General features: G+C 39.4%; 1 protein-coding gene across 15 annotated transcripts in view; it reads left to right on the top strand.

Moving 5' to 3' along the window:
• clasp1a (cytoplasmic linker associated protein 1a) overlaps positions 1–20,832 on the top strand; it is a 105,246-nt gene that overhangs the window by 40,759 nt on the left and 43,655 nt on the right. For all 15 annotated transcript variants that reach the window (XM_040147980.1, XM_040147979.1, XM_040147978.1 and 12 more), the window contains exons 7-10: positions 2,605–2,680; positions 3,306–3,403; positions 4,789–4,859; positions 20,625–20,765. In XM_040147980.1, the coding sequence (XP_040003914.1) occupies positions 2,605–2,680; positions 3,306–3,403; positions 4,789–4,859; positions 20,625–20,765 (386 nt within the window). The remainder of the gene's footprint in view (positions 1–2,604; positions 2,681–3,305; positions 3,404–4,788; positions 4,860–20,624; positions 20,766–20,832) is intronic.

The raw sequence follows: 20,832 nt of genomic DNA, 5'->3' as shown, positions 1-20,832 counted from the left end.
AATGATCTTGCATCATACGGGAACCCAACTTCTCTGATAGCATTATTTTCTGATATTTAAAGGGGTTATATGTAATTTGTCTCTTCCGCCAAACGTGGTTTTCTTGCTGGGAGTGGGTAGTGGTGGTGGATGCTTGCCAGGAGATTCAGCCATTGTTGCGTTTACAACACGAGGTTAGAATATGCTCTCTGAGCAGCGCTACTTCTTCATTCTCTCGTGCTGAACTGAGGGCAGACTGGACGCTAGAATTACTCACTATCGTAAGTGACAAGGCGGGCCAGCTGGTTAGCATGCTAACTTCAGTAGAATAAAGAAGGGACAGAAATAGAAGCAAAAGAAGAGTTAACACTGGCGTTGCTTTCCACCGCTGGAGACAGCTCTTGGTGAGTAAAGAAATTAAGTTTGATGCTGAACTTGCAACGTTTCTTCTACACTGGTAAGTAAACAGCTGTTAATGCTAACGTTGGCTATGTAGGAGTAGCAAAAACTTACATATCTCCCCTTTAAACTATGTTCAAAACTATTAAATGTTTTTGCAACCTTCAAGTTTGATTTAATCTTCACCAAATTTGGATATCGATTGTAACCAAATGTAGTGTACATGTTCAGAACCTAGCTCCGAGCTTCAAGATACAGTCTTGGGACATTTCACCTCTAGGGGATGTCAAAAACTTTAAAAAGTTTATATGCTGTAAAAGACTCTGCTTTTTTTCCTAAACTTAATATGACATCATCTGTTGTCATGTCCCATTCAACAGGTACAATTTAATTTTGATTGATCAAAGTTTGTTCAGAATTTTGATACAGAACTCAAAACTACAAAAAATTACCATAGATTACCAGAAGGTTATAGAAACTTTGTTCTTTTTGCAACACATCTTGCAATATATGAAGAAACATTGCTTCACTGCAACCAATTGTCAATTATGAAGTCCATCACTCTACTTGCATAAAGTATTTGTTCAAAGGCTAGCATAATTGAGGCACAGATTGTTTAGAGTCTGGAGAATAAATGTGGTTAAAAAGTGACAATAGGACACAGTGACAATAAATGTTTCAGCCTGATATGTAGTGTATAAACAACACATCCCACCTTGCCCAATGTGTGATCAAACTTTATTTCATAGTTGATCACAATCAAATGATTTTTCTTTCAGGTCTTAAAAATTTAAATTTTGATGATTATTTAAATTTCCACTGCATTAATTGTCATCGTCTCCTGGGGTTTTAAATTTTCAGGTTATGAAAACAAAAGACCAAGCTGATAGTCTAGGGGTGAAGGTGCTGACTATGAAGCACAAGGCCCCAGGTTCAAATCCAGAGGGAGTGTTACCACTCCACTCTATCCCTTGCCTCCTGCTGCTGTCCACAGGGTGTTAAAGGCGTAAGAGGCCACTAAAATAATTGACCATTTTCCAAACTCACTGTCATGTACTGATCACCAGCACAATACTTCATAATGGTTAAGTTTTACCAAAGTCCTTATGGGCAAGTCACTCGGCAGCCATCTTGGTAATGCCATTGGCCAGTTATTTCTGGTTATAGTTTTCCTTTCAATCCCCCCTAATGGGGATTGAGCCATAACTCTTCTTTCAGTGGTCAGTGTCTGTAAACTGCCATCTTACGGTCTCTCCACGGATGTTCTGCAGGGCTTAAGTCTGGGCTTTGGCTGGGCCAATCAAGGACAGAAAGGGATTTTCACCATTCAAGTGTTCTCTTGGTTGTATGCTTCAGGTCATTGTCCTGTTGAAAGAGAACTGTCACCCCAGTGTCAGGTTGCATGCACTCTGGAGCAGGTTTTCTTCAAGAACCCCTCTGTTCTACCACCACCATGCTTCACAGTAGGGATTGTATTATCCAGGCGATGAGCAGTGCCTGGTGTTTGCCAGACGTAGTGTTTGGAGTTCAATTTTTGTCTCATCAGACCAGAAAATCTTTTTCCTCATGCTCTCAGAGTCCTTTAAATGTTGCCAGACAAACTCCAGGCAGGCTGTCATATGCCTGTTGGTCAAGGTGGCTTCAGTCTAGCCACTCTACCATAAAAACCTGATTGATGGAGTGCTGCTGAGATAGTTGTCCCTCCAGCCAGAAGCTCCTTGCAGAGATGGGATTACCTTCTCATCTCTGGTGGTTCCAAAGTTCTTCCATTCCACGGTTATTGAGGCCACTGTGCTCCTGGGAAAAATCAAAGCTTTAGCAATGGTTTTATTTCCTTTCTCTGATCTATGCCTCGCCACAATTTTATTGCGGAGGTCTACCGAGAGTTCCTTGGACTTAATGGCTTGATTTTTGTCCGGACTTGCATTGCTTATATACACAGGTGTGTGCTATTCTAAACTATTTTTTCGTCAATTCAGTTTGCCACAAGTGGAATCAAGTCAAGTTCTAGAGTCTGAATACATTTGTAAATAAGAGATTTAGTTTCTGATTTTTAATAAAAATGCAAAAATTTCTAAAAACATATTTTCACTTTGTCATTGGGTTATTGAGTGTAGACTGATGTGCAAAAATGGCAGTTTTATCATTTTAAAAATAAATCTACAACACAATAAAGTGTTTTATATCCCCTTCACTGGCTGAGTTATTTTTAATTTTGTCTTCCAGATATGGAGCTCAAGGCCTGACCCTCAGTAAAATTGTTCCCCACATATGTAACCTCTTGGGGGACCCCACAAGTCAGGTATGGCCGATCTTACTTTCTCTATATCTACTTTGCTACAGTTGTGAAATGTATTTCATTCTTAGATTTAGAGACCTCAAAGTAGTTTGTGGAAATTTTGTGCTGTCAGGTTTTTTTTGGTTTTTTTTAAAGTTTTTTTAACGTCTGGAGCTAAAATTATTAGTAGATTAACAGATGAGTTGATTGACACAGTAGTGTCATTCATTTCATTTAAGAAATTTATCAAGTAAAAATACTGTTTTATTAGATAAATGTAATGTAACGTAACGTTTGCTGGTTGCAACCTCTCAAATGTGATATCACTCTTAATTTCATAACAGGGAGTGTTTTAGGGCATCTGATGAGAGGTAGGTTTCCTTTCATGTTCAGACCCCAAAGAGGCTTCAGGCTTCAACACTCCAGTCCCCCGCAAAGGGGAAAAATTAAGTAGTGCAACTTTAGTACAGTATTACCAGTCAGAAACATTCACAGTTGGATCAAGGTCCAAACCTAATGACTCTTTTGCAAAGAAAAAAATTACATCTCTTAACAAGGTCAGAGTAAAAAATGAGTAAAGAAACAATTGAAAGAGAGACCGAGATTTAATTAAGTTGTAAATGATTTTATGTGATATTGTGGTTTTCAGGTACGTGATGGAGCTATGAGCTGCTTGGTAGAGATCTACAGACATGTGGGTGAGAGGGTGAGGATGGATCTCAGCAAGAAAGGCCTGCCACAGTCACGGTATGACAACAGGAGGTTGCCAACCTGTCACTGACTGTCTCCATATATCTACCCCCTCCTTTCATCCTTTTCTTTTTTTACTGATTTTCCTGGGGTTTTTTTTGTTTGTTTGTTTTAAAAAAAATTATTTCTCACTCTTTCAATACATACACAAAAACACATCAGTATATATGGGACAGTAATGTAAAGGGCTGAGAGGAAGATTTCCTCCCATGTTCAGACGCAAAGAGGCTGCAGCCTACAACATTCCAGACATAGTTCTACCCCTAGTGGCTAGGTACTACAGCTTTAGAACACTAAGATGACAAGGGAGATTTACTGTATGTTTCATTTCCAATAAAAAGTCATTTCTGTCTGTTAAAAGACTTCCATGAAGGATGGTCCTGTGTATCCTCGCTCATAAATCTTCTGAGATCCCTTCTTTCTTCTCAATCCTTGCTCCTCAGAGCAGAAAAAAAGAGCTTTGGGATGGCTTTCAAGATGGAGGACTGGACTGATTTCAGGGTCAAGTGAGGATCAAGGAGTGAGGAAGGATCGAGTACTGTATGCCCATGTGACAGTTACATAGGGGAAAAGGACATGCTTATTTTCATTATATTTTAGAAGTTTGGGACTCACCAAAATGATAAAAACCTTCTGTACAACTCTCATCTTAACATTTCTCCTATAGCTCCATCTCACAAACCAAAATCTAACTGCTTTACTGTAAACATAAGGGATTACAATACACTGCTGTTTAACAAAACATGCATCTTCTAAAATATATTATATGTTTCTTGACCAAAAGTGCCAATAAGGTGTCAGATCAGGTTCTTGTAACCTTAGCTAACCTAACTGGCATTGTCAACATTTCTCAAGCTGGTTTTACAAAACAACACACAACCCTTGCAGTAAAATAAAATCCACCTGCATTTAGTGATGCACATGTGAGAGCCGTTCTTTCTCATTGCTTATTTAGAGCAAATTCCAGCAAACGTACAGTTTTTTTCTGTTACCCTGTTACTGTTATTTTCTCTTATTTATCCTTTTTGACGCTTGACCATATGTCTCTGCATGCCACCATCACACTCTCCTCCTTCTCTCCCTGGCCCTAGTGCCAGTTAGTCATCTATGTCGCTGTCTATTTTGGTCTTGGCCATCCGGGCTGCACAGAGCATAGGGAGAGCTTTCCTCCTCTGAACTGATGGATGTTGCAGTCAGCAGGTCCAGGGTTATTTTACTATCCTCTGTTCTCTCTGATTCAGTTTTATGAAACTTTGTTTTTACTCCCCTTTTATTTTTTCTATTATTTTATTTTCTATTATTTCATGTCCTTTCCTACATATCAATCATCACTTGTTTGCAATTTAAAAAAAGAAAAAATTCTTACTCTGTCTGGTTTCTAGGTTGAATGTAATCTTCAGCAAATTCGATGAAGTCCAAAGATCCGGAAACATGATCTCATCCTCTGGCTCAGGTGAGTACACTCCCTCTGTGTGTCATTATTTCAGCTTGCTGTTCTAGCTTCTGCTTGCTTTTGACTTTAACCGTTGCCCTTGTTTCTTATGTTGTATCCAGATGCCTCTTTGACCTTTTGATATGCATCCATGAACAAAATATATCCACAGTTTAAAATCAAACATTTGTTGATCTCATTCAGAAATAGTCTTAAGGTAGCCATAATGTGGAATGTTTTTATTTTTTTTAAATTCACTGCTGGGTAGTTATCATCTCATGCTTACGTCATTGTCGTTGTTTTCCTCCACACTAACATCGAGCACAGTGGGAAATGATGAGCAGATGCACCATGAAAATCAGGGCTTTTATAGTCTCAGTATCAGACAGTTTTATGGATCTGGAGCAGCTCCGTAGTCACAATTCAAGAGTTACCTGTGATGGCAGAACTTTTTTTCTATGATGAGTGAAATAGCAGGCTTCTTCATTTTCAAATTTTCACTGCCTTTTATCCAGCTATCTCCTCCTGTATCACCATACATCTTTCCGTCACACTCCATTTGGGTACTGTATTTTGCATGTTGAGGGTGTGAGTGAAATGCTGTATGTGTGGAGGAAGAAAGAATGTTTGCAGGCCAGACGGGACCTTGAGTGGATGAGTTTTCTCTACAGAAGGTGGACATCCATTGGAGCTTTCATATGTCCATCTGTTGAGCCAAAGAGCAAAACAGACTTCCAGAGGAATCCCTCTAAAATGTATACATCTATAAAAAGAAACAGAACAAAACAGAAAAGAGACACGCTTACAATAAAAAGGCAGACACAAAGTTCTCTATTTGTCCACTTTTGGGTGTTGTATGTCTTAGCAGAGAGTAGAGTGGCACCTCTGTGCAGGTGGAATTTCTCCAACACCCTTACTGCTGACTCTGTCTCTGTCCATTTACAGGGAGAACAGCTGAGCTGAGGAGAACACGTTTAGACAGGGCTCAGCATTTCTAAACAGTCTGCTACAATCCCTCCTAGCTACCACTCCAGAACAAATCTCTTTGTTTTGAAGAGATTTTACAACCAAGACAACTTACTTAATCATGCCACTCACAACACTGAGGAAAACTTTGTGCCTTATGCCGACTCCATGGGCTAATAGTGGTTAATACCAGCGTTTTCTGTCTTTGTGTTTCTTTGGGGATGATGGCAAGAGTTTTGAACTGAATGGCTGCATACATTTTTTGTGTGAGCACGATTTTTGTACTGGATTAAACTGCACTTCACAAAGAACAACTGTTATTGTGTGGAGCTGAAAGACATGGGCATTCACCAGGCAGGCAGGGTCTAACAAACGACCCTACTGAGTTGCATAATAGGAAATATAGAATCAAGTGTTTTTGGAGCTTGACCCATACTAGGGCCTTAAATCAGGATATCAGGGCCTGTGCTGCATTGATTTTGACTAGTCTCTTTTTCTTTGTGTCTCCTGCAACTTTATAAAAGGGCAACACTAAATAACCAGAGTTACCCCTTTAAGGCAGGGCCATAGTTATCACTAATTATTTTATCACTAAATCAGATACTCTCAGAGCAAAAAAATCCAGTAAATTACATAATGAACAAATGACTTTAATTTCTTTGTCTTTCAGTATATAAAACAAATCCATAAATGATTGGACCTTTTTGCCAAGCAGTCCCTCCTGGTCATCTCTGTTTGTTTTGATTTTGTCTGATGCACAGTTGCTGGAAGTTCATTTGCAAAGCTAAGAGAAATAATCAAACATGACTCATCTTAGCAGTTATTAGATAGTCACTCATCATATTCATCATGATCAGCTGCTTGGCTTGACGTCTCTTTCACAGCTGCACTGACATTGACTTTGTAACTGCAGATGATGGTTCATTTTAATTTAAATCCATTTGCCTCAGAGTTGAGAAGAATGTTTGGTGTTAATGTGGACAGGGAATGAGCTGCGCTGTCATACATACAGGCTTTCAGCCTGGTTTGACAGTTGCGCTAACAGCTCCAAAATAAACTCAATTTACAGAAGAGAGAGAAGTACTGGCGAAGAAGGAGGGATTGTGTACAGTAAAAGTCATGAGCAAGTGCTGAAAGTTGCACTATATGGCCAAATTTATCCGGACATCTATATCTACATAGTATAATAAAAACACCCACATTGAACTACTTCTTTTGCAAGGGATTTAAATTGTGAAGGTTTTGACACAAAATTCCCAAATCCTGTCTTGTCTCACATACTTGTAATATGTATGCAAATTTACTCAAGAGAGAGAAGGAGGCGTAGGGGCTTGGCTTTGCTGTGGTGTTGGCAAGGGGGAAGACAGAAGAGAGGGAGAAGGAGAGTGAGAGGTAGGGGTAGAGAGCAGAGATATTGTAGAGGGAAAGACAGATGAGAGGGAGGGTAGGAGGGATACAGGGCAAAACAAAGCAGCCATTTCTGCAGCACGACCAAGAGGGAAACAGTGGGTGAGAAATATTGTGCAGAGGGAGAGCTGAGCTATCAGCTGTGTAGCATCATTCCTCTCTGGCTTCAGTGCTGAGGACAGCTTTCCACCATGACAGCTGGAGAAGGTAGGACTGGAAAGAATGGGTTTTCACTTTACTAAGCATATAGATTATCCATCTCCCTGCATGTGGAGTGGTGAGAGAGCATTTGTTCGATAAGGAGAAATTAACAGTTTTAACTCTCTTATGTAACCTTCTTTTTTCTGCTGCAAGCTGTATTTTGACTCAGTCCCGTTAAGTAATAAAGCTGGTTGTTGGTGAAGAAGGAAGCACCTACTGAACTTTTCTTATCGATAACTTAAGTCATAGGAGACTCCATTGCCTCTGAAGTGAATTCACTATAGGTGGATGTTTTTGCCGTCTTTCCAGCACAGCAGTGAAATGTTACATTTCATGTCTCTTGTTTATCTCTACTGTGTCTTGTGTTCAGTTTCCTCTCCACACCCTGAGCAGTAGCTTGCCTACAGCAACCCAACACTTGTGTCATATTGGTCCAGTGCTGGCCAAGATGATGAGAGCTGAGGCAGTTACTGTCAGTATGTACTGTTACATATGGCTGTCTATAATTTGCATAATTTGTTATGCAATGCATTAAATCCCTATTCATTCATTTAATCAGGTTAATTTTGGATTACTCTACCTTCACTTTCATGGGAATAATTTGCCTCCAGAATTTTCATATAAAACGTAAAAAAGTTCTCAATTCACTGCCATTTAGTATCAACTACAGTTACTGTATGTGACATAAAATAATGTCAAAATAATACTTCTTTTCCTCAAAATGCATCTGAGTAAGTAAATAAGTATCACATTTTTTAATGTGCTTTTTTTTTTTTTAAACTTTCTGTGCTTGATGCAGGGTTATAGAGGTCAGATTATTCATACTGAATTACTTCCAATTAGACTCTAACATCACTGGCGGTTTTTGGAGAAAATGGCAAATATACAGCTTTTATATGCTTTTTGGACCTATTTAAATTTAACATCAGGAATGCATTTTGCAACATCTGTTGTCAGGACTCTCTGAATCTGAACTTTTTCTTCTTACTGCTGAATTAATTGTTTTCAACTGTTGTTTAAGATTATTCTCGCAAAGAATTGCGCTCACTATGAGCCTCTCACTGTAGTGCAGTGTAGTACAGCTACAAACCTAAAATTAAAAGTTCACTTCATTAAGTTGAACTGATGCAGCACATTGATCAGAGGATTTATTAGAATACTTATTCATGCTGATATCAGAAGTATAGAAGGGAATTCAACAGTTAAATAAATAAATGCTAATCAGGGAGAACATGCATTCTACTTTTTAATAATCTTTACTGACTGTAAAGAATTACCCCACCACAAAAGTTTGTCAGTACACAAAATAATTGGTGCAATCTGAAACAGACAAATGAATTAAATTCTGAGTAGTAAGGAGCATCAGTGCTGATTACAGTGCTTGGTCAGCACGTAGGGTGCAGTACTGAGGCTTAAAAGGCAAGGCAACTAATGATTATTGTCATTATCGGTTAATCAATGAATGGTTTGGTCTCTAAAATGTCATCAAATATTTAAAAAGTGTACCCTAGAGCCCATGGTGATGTTTTCAAATGTCTTCGTTTTATCTGACCAAGTTTTCAACAGCTTGACCACTAACAATAGACATAGCTCACTCTGAAAAGTATGCCTTATTTGGTCATGTCTCTTAAATAACAGAGGTCTGATTACTGCAACTGACTTCTTTTTTTTTCAAAGGAACTGTCAAGTGTCTATGGCTGTCACAATCTTGTTCTATACGGGCCCATCTATAGCAGATTAATGCATAATGCAAACTGAAGCTTCAAATAGAGGCATTATCTCTAACCACAGAGAAGACAGTCAACCTGAAGTTTCGTCTTAAAACAGGGAAAACTGTGTATATATAGGTGGATTGTTGTAACTATGGTACACAAGCCAGTTGGTACTCAGTTTCTTCAACACAATCTTTGTAATTAGCTTAATCCCTGAGGCTTTGCGTGTGTGTGTGTGTGTGTGTGTGTGTGTGTGTGTGTGTGTGTGTGTGTGTGTGTGTGTGTGTGTGTGTCTGTGCGCGAGCACACGCACGCTTGAGCTGCCTTCATTGTCCTCAATTCTAGTGCATTGCTGTTACATAAACATTGTGGACACTGCAAGTCTGTCTTTTCCCCAAAGTTCAGCTGTGATGAGCAGCAAACTGAGAGCATAGCAGATCTGCACTGCTAACCATCAACCCCATCATGTCAGTATCTGCAGTGGTACACCTCCCCAGCCACTATACTTAATGCAGGTTAATACAAATGCTTTTTGGTCATTTTTGATTTACATGATACCACATTAAGATCCATCTATAAAAGGAGAAATTACAGGCTTCCTGGTCCCTGGGGTTTTAAGACTGTTAGAGCCCAGTTCATGTGTCAGATATGCCTGCTAGTCTCATGGATTTGGGAGTGCTGCATAGGTGCTTGAGCACTGTGCGCATGCAAGTGTGTCTCTGCTTGTGTGTGCAGTATTATGTGTTGCACCATGTAGGAAATAGTTAACACCAGTGGGTGAACAGGAAAAAGGAGGGATGAATACAGAAGAAGGAATACTTTTCTAAGGAAGTCCTTTTGATAATCCCACACACACATAAACACACACAAACACACACAGAGTGAATGCACAGTTTTGTAAAGAGCGTAATTTGATTTCTTATGCGTGTATGGATTGTGTGTGGGTGTGTGCGTGCTTGTGCGTGTGCCTGTGTATCTGCTGCTATTGGCTTTTGAATATTGTGGAGGAGGTTCTGGCTTAAAAAGCACAGGAGAAAGACCTTTTCTATATTTGGAATTTTTTTTTTTTTTTTTTTTTTTTTGCATTGTTTGTGATGCATTCAGTTTTTCTTTTTAAGAGGGAATATTTTGGAAATAGGCTCAAATAGATATTTTGAAGTGTTCCCTCATTATTTGTTATCAAACGCAGCATTGCATCCTGGCGATTGTTTTAACATTTTAGTGTTTTTAAAGTGGCTGTAATCATTATTTATGTATCAAATAAAAATGTGAAAACAGCGATAAGACAGTTTGAAAGGGGTCGTAGTGTTGTAGTGATTAACCCACATAAATTATCAGCTGAATCTGCACCCCCCTTGCCTTTACAGAGCTTTATAGCGCATTTCAACTCATTGTTCAGCTGTTTGGCCTGCACCCGTACTATTTCAGTTCACTCCCCTCACTCTCATAACGTCATTTTTGACCACAGCAGCTGTTTTCAGAGAAAAAGTTGTAAAACCACAGGTACTCTTCCTGCTTAGCACTAAACAGCAGACAGTTAAAGTTAAAGACAGGTAAAGACACAGACGAGCTGGTGAACATAGTGAAACATTCAGCAGCCCAAGAGCCAGATATTTTACGCAGGAGTTAGGTAGAAACCAAAAACAGAGCTAAAAGAGAGTGAATACTGGACTTACATTAACCAGGCGGCCAGAAACACACCTCTAAATGAATGCTAATTTTGCTCTGTAACTGCTAGGTAACTGCTAAGTAAATTGATAATAAAGGATAAGGGATTAAGCTTGTGCCGTTCTATATTTTTCTTATTTTCAACAGATTTCATGAAAAGATCAAAACCAGCTATGTTTTAGTCCATCTCTCAATACTTTCTGACCTTCCTACCCCAAGCCCATAAGTTCCTGCTGAAGCCATAACCCTTTGAAAAGTAGCTCACAAATGCATAGTTTCAATTTAAAAAAAAAATTTAGTACTTTGCCTAAACAGCTGGGCACTAAAGTTTTTAGTAAATGTTACTGAAACACGACAAAACAATTTCCCTCTGTGGGTGAATACAGATTTTTTTCTCTTGTGAGTATTTCTGGTAGGATGGTGTTTGTGGGACTGTCTCAAATTAACCACAGTGCATGTGTTCATGGTAATGAAGAAACATGTCACCCAGTGTAACAGTGTGGCTCATTGATGTCTTTTTAATAGTTTTTGGACAACAATGGAGCTCTATGGCACAGTGGAATAAGATGTACCAGGCATTGGATACCCACATTTCTTGTTAGTAAAATCAGTTCATTGTTGGCTTGGGTCTTTTCATGGGATTTGCTAACAAATTACAAAAATATAGACTTTATTTGGTCTTATCCTTTAACACGATCAGTGTGTTAGGTCTGAGACAAACCAACAGAGAAAAATGTGCTCATGAATGTATTCATTATAAATCAGCTCATTAGTTTAACTTGTTAAGTTTAATGTACCTCTGAAATTCTTTTAAAGATCAGGCAATGCAGATATCCATTTATGTGGGGGGACTGGGGGTTGTGGTGACATGCAACAAAGATGGAGAGAGACGGAGAGAGACAAGATGAGAGTATAAACTGATGCCAACCCTCTCAGTTATGTGATTGTCTTCCTTATGTGCTTTGCCAAGTGAAATGGGCAACAAACCCTCTGTCCATGTGACTCTGGGACTTAAAGGGAGTCTTTGATGGGCATAATGAGACCACCATAGCAGTGGCCCCTCTGCCAGGACACAAGCTGGGGTTATCTACACCAACTAGCCTGAGTATCTGTACAAATTGGTAAAAAAACCAGCCTCAGTGTTTTTTCCCTCTCTGACGAGCTTGTTGACTATTTAATGTTCCCACATCAATCGAAAATCATTGAAGCCTAATGACAATACATAAAGAGGATGTTGATATGTACCATCTGACTAACAGTGCCACTCCCAGGAGGATCACAGACTCTTAATGGAATAGAAATGATTCATACAGAGGACTAGATTGGCAAAAATTCAGGCTTTTTAGCCTAATTGGAAAACCTCACAATACTGCTTCCAGGCAATCTTGATTGACAGAAGGTGCCTGTGATAAAATGACAGATTGTCATCAAATGGCTCTCACAAGCCAATCATTAGCACTTGAGTTAGTGTGGTGGAAAATAAACACCATGACAATTGTTTGACTACAATGCTGCCTTGTTTTGCAGTGAATCATATTTCTTGTTATTGAGACAGACGCAGCTGTTGCAGTGCCTTTGTTGACATACAACCATTTTATTCCTCCACTCCTCTGTCTATCATATATCCTGATATATGAATAGGATTATATATACAAGTATGTTATCTGCTGTTAAAAGACAAAATGTTGCATGATTTTGCAAACCTGACCTTTGAAGATTTCATTTGTGTAGGAATTCATAAACACTCAATGGCTGATATTGTCTGCTCTGTGCTTCTCCAGCAGTTTTTTTCTCATTTATATAACATAACACCAATATCCCAAAAAAAAATAAAGAACAGAAGACCTCAGTAATAATCCTAGGTGTCAGCAGTGACAGCTCATGAGCAAGGCTGGCTCAAGGCTGAGTACACCTAGATTTTATGATGCTGAACCATTAAAGCAAATATTCTGACAGAGTAATGACTGTGCCTAAATCCAACTCATAAAAAGCAGTAGCACACATCCAAGCCCGGTTTCATTCATGTAAATTCACATGTGGTATAGGAATCAGCAGTTAGCCTGGTAGCCTTACATGGCCACTTTGAAATCAACAAGTGTCTTCTCTGCTTCTGTTCTACATTTCTTCAGTTGATTATAGAGTCTGACTGGGACAGGCAGCTCATTGTCCTCAGAGCAGCCCAGGCTACAATAATGTGTTTCTGCTCTGTCTGTGTACTGTGATAACATCACTCCCACGCTGAATGGGTTTTTTCTTCAGTTTTATGTTTGAGACATTGCACTTTGGAGAAAATTCTTCATTCACATTTTTTCATATGCGGGCTGACACTGTATGATCAGACTGTTGGTGGAAAGCATTTTATAGTCCCCTTTTGTATCTAAAACAACTGGATGCTTGAGGTTTTTATCTACTACTGAAACATTTAGTTGATTGACCAGCTGATTTACACAGTTTTGATAATCAGTTAATCGTTTAAGTCATTTATCAAGTGAAAATGCCAAACATTCTCAGGTTTCAGCTTCTCAAATATATATTCTCTTTTTAGTCTCTGTTAATTGAATATCTTTGAATTTTAGACTGTTGGTAAAACAAAACAAGAAATTTGACAACATTTGCTGATGTTGTGGAGGAATAAACACATTTTACAGTCCAAAGGACAAATACTTTTAATTTGAAAAAAAAAAAAAAAAAGCGCAGTGGTCGATTTGGGGGGGGGGGATCTCCAGTAGTTACTGCGGTGTCATCAGTGTTGCTGTTAAAGTTAGGACACCATATTCAGAATCGGCAGTTCTATGTATTAATCTATTGTTGTTGTTTCACTTCGACTGTTAACAGTTGGTTTACATCTGGTTTAGTTTTAGATGGGCAGATACATAAGGTTGTCGATGAACGCTTTTGACACAGTGTTGATTCTTTTTGCTCACTTTGTCATTATCTTTCCACTCAGCAAACACATCAACTAACAGCAAAGAGGCTGAAGTATTACATATCTCACTGGTAGAGATGCTTTGCTGTGACATTCAACACTTCCCTACAACATCTGTTCTTCCCTGTCTCTTTTTTAGCCAAGCGAATGGTTACATTTTAATGACCGGGGCCTTTGAGGCTTCAGAGCAGCGCCTGTCAGAACAGGTCAAATTCCAACTACAGAAGATCAACCTGTGTTTTCTAACAAAGATGAATGAAACAAAGCATGTCTTCTGACATTGTTCTTTTTTGAAGATTTATGAGGGTTGAAGACTACAAGTTAACGAGGAACATAGGGCTGTTAATGCAGTTAAAATTCACCCTGGCGCTATGGCTTTCAATGAGAGTAAGCAGGAAGACATTGTTCCTGAGTCCTGACTGAGATCAGAAGAGTGTCTCATTATAACATTACACCTCTCTCATAAAGCCAAAGACCAGAACTACTGTTTTGCAGTGGAGCTAGATATCTGACAGAGGCAAGATTTGTCAGGGGGAAAACTCACATGGTTTATTTGGTGTGGGAGAAAATCAAATGAGAGACAACACAAAGCAAAGTATTCAGAGGGTGGTAAATATTGGATTTTATTAAACCATAACTTGAACACCGAAGGCTAATTTTCTGCCCTGCCAGCAGCCTCTGTGGTTTGTCAGCAAAACGAGACATCTCTGTTATGACATAACGCTGATCACCAGTCATCTGTCTCTTATATAACACCACAGGGTGCTGACTAAACCGTGGTCTGTGTGAGCCCGATGGAAACCCATTAGTTTCCCCTGAGGTCCAGGGAGAACCGGGGGGGGACAGATGGTATGGACTGAGTGACTGAAAGAGAGTGACAGAAAAAGAAAATGGGACAGAAAATAATGAGACTTGAGAGAGAGAGATTGGGGGATAATGACAGGGAAAGGAAAACTAAAGAAAGGGAAGAGGTTAAAAGGAGACAGCAGTAAAAGGGAGACTGTATGAGAAAAACCTGTTTCTCACCCCTTCCTGCCAGGCAGTACAGAACATTATTAGTTGACTCCCCCATTCTAAGAACTTAACTTTCAGGAACTTTCTCTTAATCCCTCATGCCTTTGGGCTTTTATTCTTTTTCTACAGAGTACAGTGAGGGAAGAGAAAATCCCCTCTATTATATAAGTCTGTGGTTCAGAGGCAGATTACTGGTGACTCTGCTAATGCCAATGCAGCTTCAGCAACTTTGAGTACCTCAATGTGTTGTAATTCAATGTGTTGTTCACAGTGTATCCTGACACCTAGTGGACATAAAAGGTAGCGCATCCTTAATTCCTGAATCAGACCCGACCATAAATTATTGTGTATGTTTATTTATTTATTTTTTTACGGTTAAATAACAATGATACATGTTTGTGCTCTAGCTGGGAACTTCTCCCAGATTCCCAAATAATGACTCAGTATTTGGGATTATGTTTCACTTAAATTGATCCGCCCACAATTCTTGGTTAGTGGAAGGTCAATGTCATAAAACGGTTTTTATTGTTATTTTTATCATCAGTCTTTCTCCCTCACAGGAAACACACTTTAATATTAAGCCAGTTTTCTTATCAGTTTCACATTGCATGCGGTTGTCCTTTCTTCCTTTGTCTTGCTTGTCACATTCGCTGACAACATAATATGGCGAGGAGATAGTAGCCAATAGGTCACAAGTGGTGTACTTGCACATGATTCAAGATACCAAACTTGCAGGCAGCGGGCATAAATTTGCACTTAAAGGAATAATCCATCCTCAGACAGTTTCACACAGTTATACAGTATATCATCAGTTTACAAAGTGCGATGCATTCCAAGCATTGCCTCTCTGGTCTGCCTGCTTTTTATCAACTTACCCTCCTTCCACCCACTCATACATATCTGCATTACATTATGGTCTATCAAGGCCATTGTTAGTGGCAAAGAAGTCATCACTTCTGTCATGTTGGATTTTACCCTCTATGATCAATAACAGAGTCTAGAAGCAAGCCTAAAGTTATCTACTCAACATGGCCGAGGCAAAGCACTGTGATACCAGCAGACTGCAGGATAAAACGTATTACCATTGTTTTGCCAGCATGCCACTTTATATTTTATTTATTTATTTATTTATTTTTACACAGAATTTGTTTACACTTTATTGGTAGGTAACCCTACCTGAAATGTATAGGGCTGGGCTGAAAGCAGGCATCAAATGTCTGGTCTGATCAGATTGTATCTATTAATAGTTTCTAAAGTTAGTTTATTGAAAATTTTTTCATAGCATGATAAACGTCACTATAGCATTATAGAGTTAAATTTGCTGTGGTAGATGATTTTATTGATATTGCCCTCTCCTACATCCACTGGAGTGAGAAAATAACCATCAAATGACAAAAATTGGCCAAGAAAGGCAATCTGACTCTTAAGTCTGTTTCTCAGTGTCAAGGTGTTTTGGAGTGAACTTGTCCTTATACATTTTGGCCAAGTCGCTCTCGTAAAAGGGATAATGTATCTCAAGAGACCGCCTGGTTAAATAAAGGTTAAATAAATACACAAATTAACCCCAGCCACACCAACCGCAGACTTTCCTTGTTCTGTGCTTCTCTCAAGTGAGTAACTAAATGTGAAGAATTGCTAAAAAAAGAAATCAGTCAACTTTAACTGAATAAGTTTCGACTTAATTATTGTTTCAAGTCACAATCAAAGAATATTGAGGCTTTATAATGGATCCTGTTCCCCCTCAGAGGATGTTGGAAACTGTAATATTCTCTGTCCTTTCTCTGCTATCCTTGTCTTTTCCTGCCCCTCAGTTGTGGAGTACTTCCTGTGTATATGATTGTACCATACACCCCTGCATTTGGAAATGGGTGTGGTCAATGTAGGAGACTATTACAGACTATTAAAAGTCATGGCCTCTTTATGCTGTTATATATTCATAAAAAGCATGCAAAGGATGCATCTCATATAAGCAATAAGCTACTGACTTCACTCATACCCTCTCTGTAGACCAGTTATCAGTGATTAAACCTTTTCAGAGAGGCAGTGGTGATGTCAGGAGGCCTGTGGGATCACTGCTACTGTCACCACTCGATGTACCGTCAGACAGCTGACGGTACATCGAGTGAAACTATAATGAACTGCTTCAGGCTGCAGCAAACATTCCTCTGTGTGTGTGTTTTGATGGTTTTCTGTGTGTTCGTGTGTATCTGTGTTTGAATTGTTTATTGTGTGTTGCACGCAGCTCTAATTGCTCCACTGACACACAGATAAACCTCCTCTACATTTGTGTCAGCATTGGTGAGATCAGTCACTCTGACAGCTGTGAACAATGCTTCATGAAGTGGGGCAGGATACTGCGCTTTCTCTTAAGGTGCTCCAGCTGTTAGCCTCTATGTAGCAGTGGTGATCAGGTAGGGTGAGCTCATATACATTTTTTGGACTTTTTAGGTCTGGATTTTTCCACTTTATAGTTTGCCTGAAACGAACCGGAGAACATTTGGCAAAGCCAGCCTTTGAGTCTGGTAATATCGAGTCACTTTGAAATCTACTCCAATACAGCTGCAGTGTGACGGCAAGTTAAACAAATGTTCCTTATATTATACAGTTTTTGTTTTTTTTTTAGGAGGAGAAAAATGGAGCTGGTCTTGTCATCTGGTAATTGACCAGTGTTTATAGGCTTGTAAAGTCAGCTGGCTTTTGCATTGACTTGTGTGCTGCACAGAACCACTGGAAGTAGTCAAGCGGTTTAAGGTGTAAAGGATTGCGTGAGCCAAGCAGTGTGTCATAGGGGAAAATTGTGTGACAAGCTCTGGGGTTGTTGTGCCAAGCCTTTTGGTTCCCAGCTACTTGTATTGTTTTTTTTTTTTTATAATGTACTCTTTGCTGTTTAGCAAAAATTTTCTCACCAAGACTGCACCACTATACTGCATTGCCATAGTGGCCTTGTGACCTTTACAAATTTTAAACTAGATTTTAAACAATAGCCTGACCAATACCAAGTTTTTGTGGCCAGTACAATATGTAGATTTAATAAATAAACATGCAGTTTTGATAAGGATCTCATAAAACTAAAAAGGCCTTTTGCAAATTCGACATTTGGACATGTCAGAATAGAAAAAGCACAGGTGTAATGGATAAAATTAATCATGGCTGAATTCCATTTAGCTGCTTCAGTTTCATGGTTCTGGTATTGTGCATTCTGGCTCACTGTTATGGCTTACTGCTATATTTGAATAGAACAAAGTCATTGTTAATGTTATTAGTAACATCTGTGCTTTTCCAGGTGACAAGTCAAAATGTCTGCTGTGAAAATAAATTTAAAAAAAAAAACCCTATAGTGATCAAGTACTGTACTGAGTGGTACACTGTAAAGCTGACACTTAAAACTTGTTAGTGTTCTCTATTTGGAAAAACTACTATGACACTGTTTCTAAAATACCTTATTTGTTGGGCAATAATGTATCATAATTTCTTGTTACTAATATACCTGCAATAAGTTAATATACTGATGCGCACATAGATGAGTGATGTAAGGGTGGGAGAATTTACAGTTAACAATGACTGCACCCCGTGAAGTCAAACTGGTGTGCTGCTCGTTACTTAAGCCGCAAGGTTCGGGAAACCTGGTTAAATGGAGTGCAGTTTATATGAGGTGGCAGGTATAATGTTCAGTTTCTATCAGCTGTTAATCAAACAGCAGCAGGTAGTGAGACTGTAATCTTTAATTAATGTGTACCGCACAGAGACTTTAATTGACGTCAGCATGAGCCATTTTGTGTACTGATTGAAATAGAGTATAAACCACACCCAACTGGCTCTACCCAGCACTGTGCCTGCTGGGTTTTGGAGAGCCACCCACTGTTATTAGTGCATAGAGTTAGTTTGCATCAATTTATTCCCAGCATAGCTCCACCTAACTTCAACCTGACTAGAGGTGTAATCACCCTTAGGCATTGACAACAGCTATGTGGATGTACAGGGGATTGAAAATCCATTCCGTAACAGTTTTTCTGTTTTTCTGAGCTTTTAGCCTTGTTTGCACAAGCGCAGGGCTGTAAAAATAGAAGTGTCAATTATTCTGTCAAACAGTGGTCTAATTGAATTTTAAGAACATACCTCTAGGGGTTGGTACCGAGGCTTTGGGCTTAGAAACTAGAAATAATACTAAATAATAGATAAAAATAATTGTAGCCATAGATTTCCGCCTTTGTATCAAAAACCTTAAAGTATTTTTGCACTTCTGTGGCAGAACCACTGAATATTAAATACTGAGGTGTATACATTGCACTAGTTAAACACTGTATATTACTAAAGCCTATTGTTCATGCTCTGTCCTTTTGTATTGCTACAAAATTCTGTATACAGTACTAATATTACTTTAATACACAGTGATAATATTTTCTTGTTGTTGCTACTGCTGCTGTTGTTTGTGTTGAAAGAGTGGGTGTACTCGGTAAGCACAAAAAGGCTTATCTCACAACAATAGACCGCTCCCTCTTTTCCCCACAAGAGTCTCTACACACCAACAGCATCATGATGGTACTGTGACACACACACGCTCGTACATCAACGCACACGCACTGATAACTGAACTCACAGAGGAAGGTTTAAGGGGCGGTTAGTCTGGCAATTTGTCAGAGCCCAGCATGCAACAGAGGCACATGCAGAGCAACACACACACACACACACACACACACACCCATACCCAAACACACGGACTCTGTGGACAGAGATGCCTGATGAAAAACAGAGCGTGTTAGAGGGTGCAGCAGAGACATGCTGAGGAAGCTGGTGTGCAAGAAAATCTGCGCTCGTAAGAATGATGCCTTTTATCTCTCCTATTTTTCTTCTCTGTTCTCTCCTCACTCGGTATTGCTCCCTGTCTTTCTTGGTATTTTGTCTTTCTCATCTTTCTCTGCCTGTACATCTTTATCTTCCTCCTCTCCACCTTATCCCCCCCTCTCTGAACCTGTTGCCTTTTCTCCCTGTCTTCCACTGTTTTTGTATTTTTATGTTTGCCTGTCATAGATGCAGTGTCATGGTTATAATCTTAGCAGCATGGACATTCAGAGGGCTGTTTTTTGTGTGTGAGCCTGATCATTGTTCTGATTTTTTTTTTCTTTTTTTTTTCCCCCCCATTTACCTCAGTTAATGTGATCTGGCTCCACTAATGAAAGCACTGTTTATGTGCAGCTGAAAGTGGTGGGCTTATTTCCTGAACAACAGGTATTGTAAGCCTGTCCATAAGAACATATTCTTTCTGATAAATGGATTGATACATTGTTTTTAAAATAAATACTTGTAAAAGCACTAAATGTCCTTGGAACTAGACATGATTTAGCTGCAAACATTCCCGTGTCGCAATGCCTCAGCTGGGAGCAACCTCCCAGCACCGTCACATCAGCCCTGGGCTAATCCCTCGTGTGAATAGTCACGTTGGGCAGGTGACAAGGGGCCATGTATCCATGCATGGCTGTCAAACCAGATTAAAGTCAGATGGATGGATAGATAAAGGTTGAATGGATACATACACACATCCTGACAGGTTATGTCTATGTATCCATTCAACTGCATTGCACTCTCCCCTGAGGTGGGAAGAGGTCATAGATTGCAGAGATGACTCAGGTCTTACTGTAGGCAGACTGATGAAAGGAGAGTGATAATGAATTTCACCATGGAACCTAATACTAACCATGAAGAACACTGTGTGGTAACAGTGACCTTTGAGGAAAGCGATGTGTCCCTGAATGATGAGTGAATAAGGATTTATTGATCCTTATGAGGAATATCTCTCATTCAGTCAGCGAGCCACCATGTGAATGACATTTACATTTACCATTATCCTGAGGAGAGAATTTTCCACAGTTCTCTTTTCTTCCTTTGTTGTTGTAGATAAGAACTTTGAGGATGAGGACTCCATGGATGGAGGCCGGTCCTCCTCCTCATCATCCTCAAAAGCACCCCCCAGTGGCAGGAGGACTGTAATGAGTGCTGTTAGGAGACCCAGCTCAGCCACCCCAGCTAAGGCCACAGGTAAGGAATGGTTTAATGTCTGCTAAGAAACATCCAGCTGTGATATACACTCACTGAGCACTTTATT

This window comes from Xiphias gladius, chromosome 16 (assembly GCF_016859285.1).
Source record: "Xiphias gladius isolate SHS-SW01 ecotype Sanya breed wild chromosome 16, ASM1685928v1, whole genome shotgun sequence".
Classification (NCBI taxonomy): domain Eukaryota; kingdom Metazoa; phylum Chordata; class Actinopteri; order Istiophoriformes; family Xiphiidae; genus Xiphias; species Xiphias gladius.
This window is presented reverse-complemented; position numbering and strand designations above follow the sequence as displayed.